This window comes from Phyllostomus discolor, chromosome 14 (genome assembly GCF_004126475.2).
Source record: "Phyllostomus discolor isolate MPI-MPIP mPhyDis1 chromosome 14, mPhyDis1.pri.v3, whole genome shotgun sequence".
Lineage (NCBI taxonomy): Eukaryota > Metazoa > Chordata > Mammalia > Chiroptera > Phyllostomidae > Phyllostomus > Phyllostomus discolor.
Window position 1 is genome coordinate 16,363,204 of NC_040916.2, and position 16,278 is coordinate 16,379,481.

At 54.4% G+C, this 16,278-nt stretch overlaps 1 protein-coding gene across 11 annotated transcripts in view; it reads left to right on the forward strand.

The window, feature by feature from the left end:
* RGS8 (regulator of G protein signaling 8) overlaps positions 1-6,171 on the forward strand; it is a 38,633-nt gene extending 32,462 nt beyond the window's left edge. For all 11 annotated transcript variants that reach the window (XM_028530714.2, XM_036015923.1, XM_036015925.1 and 8 more), the window contains one exon: positions 1,065-6,171. In XM_028530714.2, the coding sequence (XP_028386515.1) occupies positions 1,065-1,247 (183 nt within the window). In that variant the 3' untranslated portion in view covers positions 1,248-6,171. The remainder of the gene's footprint in view (positions 1-1,064) is intronic.
* The last annotated feature ends 10,107 nt before the right edge of the window (positions 6,172-16,278 follow it).

Sequence of the window (16,278 nt, forward strand, 5' to 3'; positions counted from 1 at the left end):
TTGAGAAGGGGAGCTGTATTATGAGTGCTGTAGCTGTCTGTCAGTTAAACGTGGCCCTCAGGAACTGTGTTTGTAGGGGGACTCCGTAAGGATGGAGGCCACCGAGTCCATGTGCGTTTTCCCAGTGGGAGGCAGCGTGTGTAATGGAATGAGCCTCCCTTGGGAATCCTGTTCCAATCTCAGCTCCACCGCTTACTAGTTATATGACCTTCCTCAGGTTACCTAGTCTCTCTGAATCACATGTTCCCTGATGTAAAACAATATAATATCACCTTCCTCTCAAGGCCACTCTAAGTATGAGGGATAAAGCACCTGTTGAATATTTGTCACTCCTTATTAATGAGTAATTATAGTAATTTATATCATTTTATGATCACTTATTATAATTACTTGTAATAAGAAAATGAAATCAATGTGCTGTTGGTCTGAAATATAAAAGAGACATTTACTTGGGAAGGTTTTACAGAAGCAAAATATTTGCTGCCAATGAGTTCAGGTGCATCACATGCCTAGGACTCTTCAATTATACCTTGATGTGGGCTGCCGGAGGTCTTTGGCCAGGGGCCAGCGTGCTGTGGGCTTATAACAATGCTGCTTGGAACAGAGATGCGCATTCCAGCCACAGTCTCTGTCTCCCTGGAGCATTTGTTTCCTTAGGGATTAAGAAAGGACAGGAGGGCAAGCTTACTGTAGGGAATCAGCATTCCCGCTGTCTCTAGCCTAACTCTGCCCGATATTGTCAAGGCTTCTGGATTAAAAGTTGAGTGAATTGGGATTTTGCCCTGGCTCTGTTGCTAACTTTCCATATTACTTTAGACCAGCTTTTTAGTATCTCTTTTCTTTGGTGTCTTTATCTGTACATTGGAATGAAGACTCTCTGGTCTTCAGACCTCAGAGGATTCTGTCTGGAATCAAAAGGGATGACCTCCATGAACACAGTTTGGAAAGCATGACTAACCTTACCTCTACAAGATGCAACCATTGATTATTATGTAGCTAGGACCAGCTGCCAGGTGCCTTGGCCATTGAGAGCCTGTGACCATACTCTGTCTTTGTGTCTCCAGGTAAACATAGACTTCCAGACCCGAGAGGCCACGAGGAAGAACATGCAAGAGCCATCCCTGACTTGCTTTGACCAAGCCCAGGGAAAAGTACACAGCCTCATGGAGAAAGACTCTTACCCCAGGTTCCTGAGATCCAAAATGTACTTAGATTTGCTGTCCCAAAGCCAGAGGAGGCTCAGCTAGACCTCAGATGGGGACTCTTGGAGATCACCGGCTTTCCCCGCCCCCTTGCTGCCAAGACCATATTCTAATGTGAAATGTCATAGACGTTCAAAAGCAGAGGCATTTAGGTTGGGAGGCTAGGGGTGAGGAGGGCATGAAGGGCCATTCCGAAGTGTGATGCAGTCACCAGAACTGGGACTCTGTTTCATTTACCCCTGGTTGTGTTTTGGCTAGCCGTCGCACTGTGCTGTATTCGCCCTCCTCTGGGTTAGCAGCTTGCCTGGGGTCATTCCGCTGAGAAGGCAGATTCACGAGGCTGGGCTAACCTGTACATAACACAAATGCACTCCCCACCCCTTCCACATCCTCCTCAGGTAGGATTCCTGACTCCCCAGCTGGCCCTATACCCCTCGGAGGAAGAGTGGGAAGACAGGCTCACTTCTGAGCTTTGCTCTCGCAGTGTCCTGGCCAGTCCCAGGTGCTGGGACCTCACAGCTTAGAGAGGTCTGTGTGGAATCCCAGGTTCCCAGCATTCTCGTTAACAGGTGGCCTCTGGGAGAAGGGGCAGACTCCACGGAGTCGGCTGTTTCTTCCATTTCACTAGGACCAGGGTGAAAAGCTGTGCTCACTGCCCATCTTAGTCTAGGCAATTCACAAGACCCATCACCCACCACCCTACCCTTTCAAGACCCTTCCAGAAAAGGTCTTGGGAGATGTCCTTCATGACTTGTGATGTAGAGCTACTCTTAAGAAAGACACAGCTTGCACGTCTGTCTAAATCATACCAAGAAGCTCCCCAGAAGTTGAGCGACCAGGAAGTGTAGCACCAGTACACGCTTGTGCAATGGGGCACCATATAACTTTTCTGCTGCTTAGTGTACCCTCTGTCCTCGCCTCCTGTGGCATCGCACATCCCCGATCTCTTAGAATGACAGACGGCTCGGCGAAGGGAGGTGAATTCCCATAGCACGGACAGCTCTCACGGTGCCTACTCCTCTCCCTGCCTCTCTCTGTCTCTCCTTCCATGCAGGCCATGTAATTATGATGGGGGAGAATGGGGACTTAGGCCATAACTCTTTTTTCCAGCTTGCTTCCCGGGAACGTGCTTCCTTAGACGGGTCCTTCTCATGAGGGCCACCTTGCCTATCCAGCAGCTTCCTTCTGGATCTCTGACCTTTCGGGATTGAACATGAGGCTAAGAAGATCACTGTGAACATTTGGTTGTGGAGAACCTCTCCAAAATGCTTTCATGGAACCCTGGGGCCGCTCTTAGAAATATGTCAGGACACTCCTGGAGGATGAACGAGACGCGTGGAACCTACCCCAGCTGCCCAGGAGTGAGCTGACTTTGGCACAGGACTGCGCTGCCAAGGAGAGGAATCCGCAGCAGAGAGACCAGCAAGTGGAAGAGGAGCCTGCCAGAGGCTAGTCCCTGGGGGACCTGAGTCACCGAGACCATGGCAAAGGAACTTTTGGGATGATTCAAAGACGATGGATTGGGAGGCGTGGCAGCTCTCCCAGACTTCCAGCTGGACTCAGTGGAACAGTGTCCGGAGTGCAGGTGGTTGAGAACGGGACTGAAGCAGTCTCCTTTCGTGGGGTGCTGGGCCCTTTTAGACCTGAGGAGTGGGGAGGGGGGTTCCAGTGTTTGCATTCCTGCCTAGGACTTTACGAATCTCTCCCTTCCTTGGCTACAGCTAGAGAAGCCCAGGAAAGCTCTCGAGTCCGCTGGTGTGGGGTCTACTCCCCTGACCTGTGGCGAGTGAGGATGTGCGTGTCTGTATGAACCACCAAGGAGAAAGAGGGGCACGCGCCTCCTAGCTCCGACCCTGAAGAGTTCCCGCACATCTGGAATTTCATGTTTAGGAACTCGGAAGCCTCAAGTGGGTATTCCTAGTTAGATCAGGTAGTATGCCCCTGCCCCCACTGGTTAAAAAAAAAAAAATCATCCTTAGCTAAAGCTGCCAGAATTAATGTAATGATCAAATTCTCGAACAGGGTATTTTAAACATTGTTTACATATGAAATGTGCATCTGCTGCCAACTCTGCTGTCAAATAGGGGGTGCAAAGAAACTGGAGCAGCACGGAGTGATGGGGATCTGGAACGTTCTGAGAGGGGCCTTTTCACCACTTCCACGATGCCCAGGAGAGAAGTCTGAACAGGATTGTCGTGCAGTGGCCTCACTGGGGCCTTGAAGTTCTTGCCACCTCGCCTCTTGGTGGAATAGCAGCTGCAGATGGTGGTTCCACGGTGCCTGGCGACTGCCTCCCACGGTGGGGAGGCATGAAGGACCGAGCTTAGGCATCCTGGGTTTTGCCGCTGAGCGAGGGTACGTGGGTGTGTGTAGAGGAACCTGATAGCTATATTTACAGTACTCCCATGGAGTGTGTGCGTGCACGTGTGCGCGTGTGAGACAACTGTGAGCATTAATTAGACTAGTAATCAGAGATGACCCGCCCGGGGGGTGGAGCCGTTCTCACACCTTCATGTCCCGCTTCCCACGACAGGCGCAGAGCTCCGCGCTCTCGCGCCCACTGTCAGGCACTTTGGTCATGCCCACCCAGACTCCGGTCTGTGACGAAACAAAGAGAAATGTTTACAACATCTAGAGCAATATCCGAGCATACCTCATCCCCGACCTTCCGCCTCCCCCGGTCCTGCCTGCCATCCCATTTCCCCTTCCACAGCCCCCATGGCCAACGTGGGCAGGCACCCGCGGGGGCTGCTGCTTCCAGGTAACGTCTTCCTTCGCTGCTCCAGCCGCTTGCGCTGCGGACCGCCTTTGGGGCTCCAGGCGCGCTCTGTGCCTGGGACCTTTGAAGACCCCAGGCAAGTCGGGGCCGGGGGCCGGGTAAATCTCTGACTCGAGGACTGTTCTGCATTTTGGGTGGCCTTTCGGCCCCACTTGAGTTAAACTGTGTGGAATTTCCTGTTGCCCTTGGCAAACCAAACAGAACATGATTGGTGACAGCCATTCATAGCCCCGACACTGTTCAAGTGAGGAAGGGCCCTCTGAGCAGTATTTACTACTAAATTTGAGCATTGAGGAATACCCCACCCTACTCCAGAAAGTCTGTTGCTAGTGCCGATTCCCAGGTTCCACACCCAGCGATGCTGATCCAACGGACCTGGGGTGGGACCCAGAAGCCTGCATTGTTAATAAGCTCCGAGGTGCATAGTAGGCCAGACTTGGAAAACAAATGGTCTAAGACAGTGGCTCTCATCTTTGGCTGCTCCTTGCAATTACCTGGGGGAGTTTTAAAACCCCAAATGTCCAACCTGGTCCCACCCCAGAACAGCTTGGCCTTAGGACCCAAGGCATTGGTCGTTGTTAAAGCTTCACCAGTCATTCTGAAGTTCCGGTGAGGTTAGGGAGGGTGGGCCTGAGGAGTGAGGAGGGACGCGGCTGAGCGGAAAACACCAGTGTGTGGGCCCGGAGGCCGGAGGCCAGAGCACATCCAGATGCAAATGAGCACGGGGACTGGAACGTGCCAGCCCCAGGTCGGAGAGTTGAGGTGGCAGCCTCCGTGCCCTTTCGGTCTCACTTGCCCCTTTAAGAGACAAGCATCGTGTTTCTGCCCCGGCTCCACGCATTGCTGGGCAGCAGCTGTGCCAAAAGTGGGGCTAAGGGGGACTTAGTTAAGAGAGGTCTGGTCACGCCTCCTGGTCTTAATAGCGCTTCCTCCCAGCTGGCCTCTTGGGCTGTTTCCCCTGTTTGTCTGTTTTTGTGTGTTCTTATATTTGGCCATTTCATGTTGACTGTGCCTCTGTCCCCAAGGCCATGCAACGTGGTAGCTGGAACTCAGGTAGCAGGTGAAGAAGGCGTGTTGTAGTAAGAACAGCAGTAGCACAGTGACTTCCAGATTCCTCGGAGGAGGGTGTCACGTCCTGGGAATATCAAGCTCTCCCAGGCTTTCTTTTCCAAGGCCATGGTGGAGATCCAGTCCTGCTCTAAGCCCTCGCCGTAACCCCTTTGGTCTCATGTGGGATGGGCAGCTGGAAAGGTGATTTTATTCTCTGGTGCTTTTCCCAGAATTTGCTGCTCCGAATCAACCGAAGCTGTGACGTGGTGTCCTGCCCAGGCAACAGGCCTGGCCTCTGGGCACAGGCCCCGGGCACCTCCCCTCAGCAGGGCAGGGCACGGCTGGGGTGTCCGGGTACTGCAGGCTCTGGGCTGGGAGGGGGAGGCGTGAACCCTTTGTGCTGAGAACTTGGTGAGGGTGGGGCTGGGGAGAAAAGAGGGAGGGGGTGGAGGAGACAAGCGGCCACTGTGGTGTCCCTTCCAGAAGGGAGAGGTGACGAGAGGCACATTTGGAAGCAGAATGGTCTCCCATCCACAAGCTCAGCCCAGAGCTCTCCTGACCCTCTCTGTGCCCGAGTCCAAACAAGGCAGAGGAATTGACTTCCCATCTGATGCTGTCCTTCGATCGGCCTGTGTCTATCCTCTTTAACCCTGTGTCCCTCTGGGCTGGAAGCAAGAGAGGTGGCATCGAGAGCCCTTGCCACTCAGCGTGGGACTGTGGAGGAAGAATCCAAAAGCAGAGGTGTCTTCCTGGCCCCGTGGGCTCTCAGGACTCCAGTTTGATTCTGCAGCCTGGACGAGAGCCTGCAGGATGGGGCCGCTGGCCTCCCAGGTCTGGGGGCCGGGTCCTCTCAATAAACTGTCCTCTTCTCAATTCCTAGTCCCTTCGCCCCTCTGCCCCCTCCCCTCTGCCAGGTGCAAACAAGGTGGCTGGTCTCCGCGTGCTCTCCGACCATGGTAGTATTAGCTGAGTCACGCGGCGTGCGCGACACATTTGTAGCAGCTCATCTGCCACATAAACCGCTTGGCTGATGGAGTCCTCACTGAGTTGTTTCATTACCGTGCAAAATGGAATAATGTCATTCACCTTGACTATAACCAAGACTGTGAGACATAATAAACAGAACCTAAACACGCTGCCCTCCGCTCTCTGCCCACATTTCTGGCCTGCTGACTATGCAGAAACGCTCCCCGTAACACATGGACTCCCCAGGGGAGCACAGGGCCCTGCCCGGCGGAGGCTGGCACGGGGCCAGCCACCAGGAGAGCGATGGTGGAGTGGGTGGAGCTGGGCTCGGCGTGTGTGGGGGTGAGTGTGGGGGTGGAGAGTGGCTTTGGGTTAGGAGAATGCCTTTGGAACTGTAATGTGCCATACAAATATGAGGTGGTATTTGTATTGGTACCCCCTACTACTTGAGAATGCAGGGAGAGAAAAGGCTTGGGGTGGTCGGCGTCTTTGTGCAGCTGCGGCGAGCGGCTGGTCTTGTTTATGACGGCGCTGCCTCTAGACAGTCGGCGTGTCCCTGAAAAGCGCGCATTCGTCATCGAGTCTGAGTGCCTCTGGTGACTGGGCTCTGTGGTGGGGCCCGGGGAGAAAGAGGGGCAGTGTCTGCCTGCAGAAGCTCATCTTTCAGGCGCAGTGACGGTAGAGAGATACACAATCTTAACCATCCACGGAATTAAAACGCACCAGAGTAAGTCTGTCTTTAAAGGAAAGCTGACATTTCTTTTGAGGTGACTGCTTTGGGGTGAATGAAAGGGCCTGATGGAGTGCAAACGATCACCCCTACATTCCAGTGGTGTGGGCCCGGCAAGGCACGGGGCAGCCTGGCTCAGGCAGGCAGGAGGCCTGCCCACCGGGGAGAGGTGCGACTGGATCCTCTCTTTCCAGCTGTGCCTTCTACTCCTTACCCCCATTGCTCCAGGGGGTTCTGGCTCCTTCAGGACCAAGAAGAGCAGGGAAGGGGCAGAGGAGAGGGAGCCAGGGGGACATCCTGGAAGTCCATGCCTTCTGGGCCCAGCTTTGGGCCCTCTAGGCCATGAAGGAGAGCTTGTCTCATTGGAGACCCTGTCTCGGGGGGACCCCTTCCTCCCTCCAGCTCTCCCAACAAGGCCGGGAGCTTTCCTGCCCTGGCTGGGGGTTTGCTCCTCCCTGGACTATGCCCCGGCTTCTCTCTCCAGCAGTCCATTCACGCTCCAGGACACCCTCTCAGATGGCTCCTTGGATGACCCCACCCCAGCTCTTTGTCTCCAGAGGCTGGCAGTCGGCAGCCCCTTGGAAGCATCTGGGCCTTCCTTGCCCCGGAAGTACAGGACAGCAGCTACCCCACCCTCACTCTGCAGTCAGAGCCCCACACCAGGCACCACTGATGATTCTGATGTTCCAGGCTGGAACCAGACACCGTTCTATTGGGTCCCCAAGCATCCGGGGGCACTTGTCAGGCTCTCCAAGGGACCCACTGCATCCCTTCCCTTCCAGGGGTTAGGACACTAACAACTCCTTAACAAACCTTTACCTTCCTCCCCCCACCTCCGTTTCCCCAGGGGACAGGTTTCGAGCACCCTCTCACGGGTTCTGCACTGTCCCTGCAATATCTGCTTGGGCTGGGGCCCACTGGCATCTGAGATCTATCTCCTGGGCCTTGACAGAGAAACCTCTTACCAATGGAAAACAGCATTATGCAGGGCATCTCATTAACACAGTAAAGGTGGGAAAAAGCTAGCAAAATCCCTTCTGGTCTTATCTGCATCAACCCAGTGCCAACGGGAGGCAAGAGAGAGGTTACTGAGATAACACCCTCTGGCGGGTGCACTGCTTAGCTGGGGTCTGTCCTGCTTCCCTGCCCAGGAGGTGTGGGACACAGCCCTCTAGAAAGCTGTCCGGAAAGGGTGGGGATACGTCACAGGCACTGCCCTCCACCCCCCATTCTTGGCTGTGAGTGCCGCCATGGGGATGGAAAGTGCCAGGCCTGAGGGTACTGTCTTTGGCCAGGGTTCCATCGGCACTTTTCTTTACAATTTGGGCTCTGGCGTTACACTGAGCCTGAGTCCCAGCTCCGACTCTAACAAGTTGTGCTATCCTAGGAAAGGTATCTTCCTGCACCTCCGTTTTCTCGTGTGTAAAGCTAAAATAACAACAGAGCTCACTGCTTGGGGCCGTTGTGAGCATTGAGTGAGTTAACACAGGAGCCGCTTAGCACGGTGCCCGGGACACAGTGGTCAGTGGTGTGTGGTCACTGGGTATCCGCTGTCACACCTGGGGCCCCTGGACTCCAGCCCAGCATCTCTGTGTTCTTAGCTCAAAGCAAACGAGGTCCCCTCCTTTCCTGCTGAACGGTCAACTCCCTGAGGGCAGAGACTGCGTCTGCCTCGTTCCCTGGCCCAGCCCCTAAATGTTTGTGGGAAGAATACCGTGCCTGCAAATGTCCTGTGAGCACCTCTTCTAGATGAGGCGCTTGGGTTGAACGGAGGTGCAGGCAAGAATGCGCCAGCTTGGGTCCTCGGAGAACTTCCCTGCCTCTTACAGGAACTTCACCCTTCAGCACCCTTCCCGAGGCCTAGGAGATGGATCTCAGATCCCCAAGGACCTGCCAAATCAGTGGTAAGGGAAGGAAGTGGCTGCCTATCGGAAGTGGCAACATGAAAGGGAATGCTGAGGAGCTGAGCACTTTGCAGAGCAATTTAGATGCTTCATTGCGGCAACTCTACCTGCACCTCTGTGAGGAAGTGTATTGGTTAGCTGGGGCTTCCGTAAAAAAACTACTGCAAACTGGGAGGCACGCATGACAGAAATGTATTTTCTCGTAGTTCTGGAGGCCAAAAATCCCAGATTCAGGTAGAGTCAGGGTTAGTGTCTTCGGAGGCCTCTTTCTTTGGTTGATAGGTGGCCACCTCCACCCTGTGTCCTCATGCGGCCTTTCCTCTGTGACCACGCCCCTCCTGTTCCCTTTCCTCCGATGAGGACACGAATCAGGTTGGATGAGGGCCCACCCTGTCTGCCTCATTTTAACCCGATCACCTCTCTACAGGCCTGTCTCCAAGTACAGTCACATCCTGAGGTCCCAGGTGTTAGGGCTTCCACAAATGAAGTTTGGGGATGGAGGACACAGTTCAACCCATTTCAGCAGGTAGATACTGTTATCTGTTAGTACCCCGTTTACACACCAGGGAACTGAAGCACACAGAACTTAAGTAACCACCCAGAGTCATGCAACCTGCTGACGACCGAATTGTGCACCCAGGCCCGGTGCTCTTCACCCCAGCTACACCAAAGACTAGAAGGGAATTCGGGGTGGGGTGGGGAGAATGCGGGTGGGGTGGGAAGCACCTGGGAGCAGGGGAGGGGAGGGAGTGCCGGTGCTAAACTGTTCGCAGGACGGGAAGGTTCCAATGTTTGTGTATACGCCAATGCAGGGGAGGGAGGGGTGAGGGTAGGGATGGAAACGGGAGTCAGTTCCTGGCCCTTTGCTCACTCAGAAATCTGGGCTCCTGGAGGAGCTGGAGGCCTGGTGAAAAATGGTGGTGGCTGAAGTTCGCTGGCAATTGGATTAGCCAATTATCTGCCCACGCTGTTCCCTGGCCACGCGGTCAGGCGAGGGTGGCGGGCTTGTTTTGTTTCTGTCCGGGCCAGCTCTTCGTACTCTGTCTCTATTAGGACCATCAGTGCGATCAGTCCCCCGCTCCCTCTCGCAGCACAGCGCAGACGGCCGTCATCCTCCCAGCCCGTCATTTTTTCCACGGAGGCTGAGTCACCTCCCCCACGGTCAACCCAGGACAAGCGTTGGCGCCATCACCCATCGCCACCACTGGGTGGGCAAGTGTGTCCACGCGGTGCAGGCTCCAGGCAGCGCTTCCCAAGGTGGGAGAAACAGCCCCATCTCCCCAGGCGCTAAGGCCAGCCTCGCAGGCACCAATGGTGAGGGCGGGGGTGGCTCTCCTGCAGCCACAGTGGAAAAGAACCAGGGATTTGGACACACCAGCCTGAGACCGAATCCTGACACTGCTGCTTACTCTGGGTGGGACCCTGGGGAGAAACTGAGCCTCTCCGAGCCTCTGTTTTCTTATTAGCAGAAGGAGGACCATCAAGCCTCCATTTTCAGGCAGGGATGCTGCCAACATTAGAGGTGGCATGTGCAGAGCATCTGAGGCAGGACCCGGAACGTGTAGGTGCTTGAGAAAGTAAGTATTAGAGATGGGGGCCCTGGTTTGCAGACACCCCCGGGCTCCGTCTCTGACCCTTCCCTGGGGGTCAGAGCCAGTTATGGAACTGTTGGCAGTAGAAAATCTATCAGGCTAGGTGACTGCAAGCTGGGCTTGCAGAAAACCAGGACCTCGGTCAGCTAGAAACAGAACCGGGTGTCTTTCACTCCAGAGGGTGCTCTGCCCTGGCCGGGGTCGTGGGACCCCTCAGTGGGGCTCGATGGGCTGCATTTAACAGGGATCACTCACTCGTCACTCGGGCTTTTCCATGAGGCCTTCAAAATGCACACGAATTAACTTTTTGATTTTGATTGTGAATTGGCAATTTAAAAAAAGTTCCAGAGCCTTTCCAAACCAAATCCACTCACAAGGAGCCTTCAGCGCGCCCTTTTGTAATGGATCCCGAGATCAGAATTACACTTTTGACCTGTAGCCCTTGGAGAAACACGGGAAACAGAACTGATGTGGACGTTGTCATTCGAGGTGCAGAGTGTGTGAGTGGCTGTGGAATAGTCTAAAATAGAGCCCCCGCCCCTTGCTGCAGAACAGCTGTACGTAACCTTCCTGGGATATTCCAGACAATTATTTTAATCATATATTTAAAAAATGAAATCATCAGGGTTTTCCAGTAAAGCTTTATCAGATCTATTATAACCAATAAGCAAGACTGATTTCCATCAGCAGCTCCGCATGGACCTAGAATGGCAGCATGCCCAGGCCACGGCAAGGAAGGGATGAGCTGGGAGCTGAGAAGGGGGCTTCTAGGACCGTATGTATCCTCATCACATTCAAGCCACCAGGAACCCGGGAGACAGAGGCCTGCTGGGTCAGGGCAAACCTCCCTGCCTCACAGGGAGAAGGGGGGGCTGGCTCCTGGGGACATCAGTCCACACTGGGGCAATGAGAGGCGAGGGCAAACAGGTTTCCTTTCCTGACCCGGGGTCAGGCAATTGCTAAGATAAAGAGACTCCTAGAAGAGAAGGGATAGTACCTGCCAGCAGCTCAAGGATCTGTGGGGCCCTCGCCCCTCCCCCTGGCCCATGGCCCTTTGCTGGCAGCTCTGCGGAGGGACTTGTCTCAGCGGTGGGGGGTGGGGAGGGAGGGGACATGCTCATGCACAGGGCCGGCATCTGGGCCTGCTCTGCAGCCGCCGAGACAATCTCGCCTGTTGAGGAAGCAGCTGTCCGCCACCTGCTCACCAGCCTGGGATAAGCTCTCTTTTGAGCAGAAGCAGAGGGAGCCTGGCCTCTTAGAATAAAAGGCCTTCAGTGCCGCCTACCCAGACCATTTGCCCAGGAGGAAGTGAGCCCTGAGCAGGGTGGGGTCGCCCAGATGCCTGTCGGGTTCCCACCCCACCCTGCCCAAAGTTCCCCCCACAGGGCCCCCTCAGCAGCTGGCTGCTGTCCATCTTTTTGTCTCAGAAGCACCTGCCCCCGTTCCCACTTCCCTGTCCCAAAGAAAGTGTCTGTCCCAGAGCCAGACAGAGTGGCAGCAGGCTGGCCAGAGGCTGGCTGTGCCAGGCTGCTGCTGAGAGATGGGGGCTTTGGCCTACCGCCCTTGTCTTGCACTAGGATGCGGGCAGCCTAGCACGCAGGCCCTACCCAGAGTAGAATCAATGGCCTTGGGGTGGCTGTGCTTATGTGTGGGGGGTTGGTTGGTGGGGATAGAGGAGCAGGGAGGTGTACCCTCCACAGCTGGAGGAGAAACACCCCGTGTGCACATCCACCCGGTGGGGGGGGGGGCAGAAAGGAAAGAAACAGCTGCGGGGGGAGGCAGGAGCACGCCCTATAATCGCTGCATCTGAGCAGGGAAGGCGCGCGGGCACTCAGTTCCCGTACTGTGTAGGGAGCGCCGCACACAGCGCGCAGAGCACTTACCGTATGCGCGTACTTTCCCGGCATTTTCTCCTTTCACCCTCACCGCAGGCCTGTAAAGCGCCTTGCTCCCACTTTACAGAGTCCCTGGGGGGCCAGGTGCTTGCGTTCCCCCAAGCGAACAGCAGGGCGGGAGTGCAGCCTCCAGCACCGCACCCTTCGTCCTGGCCTTCCCCAACCCCCCACCCCTTCCGCCCAGGGTCTGCGCTTTGCCTTCCTCAGGAAAAAGGCCTCTGTAGACCGGCTCTTTATGAGCAAGCTAAGCTATTCATTTAACTTTTCCCGTGGTTCATTTTCTCTTTTTTTCCCAGAATATAAGATCTCCAAAGCAAGCGCCAGGCCTGATACTTCTGGGCAGGCAGCCCTGACCCCCGGGGGCACCGATATGCTGCACAACAAGCACCTGAGTGCTCCAGGATGGTCCCAGGAGACACTGGGCCACCCTGCCTGTGCGAGGTGGTGTCCCTGACCCTCTACTTGCAAGACTATTGCATTCGTTTTCCCAGTTGGGACCCACACTCTTCCCTCCAATGTCCCTTAAAACCTTCAGCAAATTCCATTGCAAGGAGAAGGCCTGGGTAGGGCAGGGCTGGGGCCTTGGGGAAGAGCGAGGCCTCTGTCCCGAGGAACAAAGTCTGCACCCAGGGGCCCCCTGGGAGGGGCTCCGTAGGCCCTGCCATTCCTTAAATATACATAAATCTGTGAATCGTGCAAGCCGGAGGCCAGCGAACAGCTGGTCTGCCCAGGGCATATTTGCTTGGTAATTCTAATTTTTATTTGAATGCCCATCTGCCCGCCACTGACATCACAGCACAGCTGCTCGGCTTGTTTTCCCTTCCTGGTGCCTGCGCTTGTGGCTGGCCTTGCACTCGGGATGATTGAGTGGCTCTGTGGGTGGCCTCACCCAGCGGAGGGTGTGCCTGGGGTGAGGGGGCAGGTGGGACCGGGAACAACACGGGAGGCTCTGGCCTGGTGTTGGTGGGGGGTGGTGGGGCCAGGCAGGGACAGAGTCTGGGAACATCTCAGCTGGTGGGGGGAGGGGGTACCCCAGGAACAGGCGGCTTCATAAGCCTGGAAAGGTTTGCCACTTCCGTAACAAAGAGATCAGTCCTGGAGATGAAAGGGCCGAGTGACTCTGCATGCAGAACCGGGGCCTGAGTTTCCCCCAACTCTGGAGCTTCCCAGGCCCAGCACAGGCCAAAGCACATGGCCACGGGTGCAGAGAGTGCTCAGCACCTTCAGCAGGTGGAAGTTTTCGTCTCAAGATAAAATGGTAAACTATCAAGTTTCCCCATCACTCTGATGCCTCTTCATGCCCCCCAACCCCCACTTCTCCCTCACCTTCTGTTCTTCGTGCCAGTCTGGATTCAAATGCCGGGCCTGGTTATTTTACTAGCTGTGCGATCTTGAATAATTCCCTTAACCACCCGAGCCTCAGTTTTCTCATCTGTAAAATGGGCTCAGCATCTGACTCTTAGATATGTAAACCTCCGGGACACTCTCATACACGGGCACCAGAAGAAACACGCAAGGCTGTCCTTAGTGGCACTGGCGGTGAAACGCAGATGGGACACCGCACAAAAGGCCCTCAGAATAAGCATGGACACACTGTGGCATGTTCGAACAATGGAATTCCCTACAGCTGTGGAAACAAGTGGACGACAGAGGCGTTGCCGTAACCACATGCGTGAATCTTAGCAAAACAATGCTGAGCTTTCAAAAGAAATCAAGCCCTCTTATTAAAATTTAAGTATAACCAAAATAAACAATATATGTTGAGATTTCTGTGTATGTATAACCACACTAGAAAAGGGCAAGGAAATCCTAGAGGATGGGGTTGCCCAGGGGAAGGGGAGGTAGGGGGAGGCGTTTGAGTACAAGTAAGTTACCCTTGGTCTTCCTGTTCCTGGGTTGAATTTAGGTTCGAAGGTGTTCATCCTCTTACTAGAATAAAGGATTGAAAAATAAATAAGATTTAAGCACAGACTAAGAAGGATAGTATGACATAAATCAAGGATTATAAGGATTAATTCAATTAAGGGCACTGAGAACCATTAAAAAACGGGATCACAGAGATTGCAAGATTGCATTAAATGAGATAATGTGCGTCACAGCCTACTAATGCACCGTCTGGCATTCAGTAGGTCTGTAAGAAATAAGGTTAATCTCTCTGCCTCTCAGCCAGCCCTGGACCTTATCTGGCTTCCTATACATCAGGAATCTTAGTGCTTTGATTCTTTAGGGCTAAATTCTAAATCCTTCACCGATTCTCTTTCACTGCCTCCCTCCCTCCCTCCACTCTCTTCTCCCTCCCTAGAGCAAATAGAGCTTGTCTAGCCCGTGTCACAGAGCTGTGGGGACAGTAAATATGAGAAGGCTCTGAGACTATTAAGTGCCCCCAGTCAATGGTCGCTTTCCTACCTCCCCTTCGTGCTATCCGTGGATGAAAAGAATAATAAGCCTGGGCGGCTTCACAGGTGAAACAGACACCCGGCCACGCGGTTGGTGTTCAGAGCAGAGGGAGACTGCTGGGGTCCGGGGTATTCTGGGAGGATGTTCTGCAGGAGGCGGCCTGGGGTGGCACCTGGAATGGCATCTGCGGACTAATGGAAAGAGCCCTGGACTTGGATTTGGAGCTGGGAAACCTAGAGAAGCATTCTGACCTTCCCCCCATGGGCTGCAGGTGGGCAAGTCACTCAGCCTCACTGAGCCCCGAATACCTCATTCATACGCTACATCTTGAAATGTAAATTAGAAACACATTCCCCAATACTGTGCCTACCTGACACATGGTGGGCTTCTAAAAACTGCTGACTCTGAATCCCACAACTTTTCCGGACTCTGAGTTTCCCATTGGCAGGCAGGGGCGGGGAGGGGTGGGGGGTTGGTACACTCACCCCAGCTAGAGTGACAATGTCTTAATTCAGATTTGATGAGAGAGTGTCATTTTAAGTCTCCTCACTGATGGATTGGCATTCTTCACGGGGTTGGAAGCAGTTCCCTGGTTCCCACCCTTGCTTCCTGAGCCCCGTGTCCACAGGAGCAGGATGCCTGAGAAGGACCTGACAAGTCCCACACACCGGCCCCTCTTTCCTCCACGTTTGTGTCCGATAGAACCAATGGGAGGAGACCACCAGAGCACCAGACCTCCCTGGAAGGGAGAAGAAGCCACTGGGAAGTAATTCGGGAGAACCCTGGTTAATGATGATGGAGGTTGGGAGGTTTGGGGGTACTGTGATCGTATACCCTGTGGGCCTTTTAAAACCATAGACTTGGCCTGAGAAAGTTACCTCCTTCTGCCCTCAGAAACACTGGGACTTAGCCCAGCAGCCCGCGGTGAAAACTCTGTTACTTATTTTCAGAACAGACTCAGTGCACACTCGTAGGTGCTGACATGGTGCTGAGCTTTCTGTATACTTAGGAAAATACCTTCGTGGTGTCTAACCATTGCAAAGCCTCCACATTTCTGGGTGTGAAATCAGCCTGAGATAGTTTCTTAGATCAGACGGGGTTACCCGGAAACAAACAGTGAAAATGTGGGACAGATGCCAGGCGCCGGGGTGGAGGTGGCTGCCACAGACACAGGAAGTGTGGGCATCCTGCGTCTTAGGTCACACTTGCCCATCTAACTCACAGGCGGGGGTGGTGTCTGCAGATTTTGACCAGAGCGCAGTTGTGAGGCTTGGGAGGGAGGCCTCAGAGGCCCCCGGCTTCCCAGCTGGAAATGCCCCCTGTCAGGTCTGACCTCATGCAGAAGCTGGGGGGAGGGTGAGTGACTAAGGGTGGCCTGCGACCCAGTGTCATGTGTGTTGGGCTGGGATTGAGTCCTGCAGGGACAGAGCTTGGTGAGGTTTTGCGACCCAGCTGGGATTTTGGGGGCAGGGAGGGCTTCAAAGGGCCCTCTGGGTGCCCTTCTTATCCCTCCGAAGGGGCAGAATTCGGGCCTATCTGGAAACCTGGTGGTCTCCCCACTCCCCCGCCCCCACCCTCCCACACATTGGAAACTCTGGGGCATCGGCTTGTCTTTGTGAGTAGGGAGAGGCCTTTTACATGTAGGGGCATTTTTTGGTGATAAGATGTATGAAAATGTTTTATAAATAGTAAAAGGTTACATAAGTGTAAAGCGCTGCTTTTCTGGCTGCTTCCTATAGATCCTGCTGCAGACGGAGGCCTCT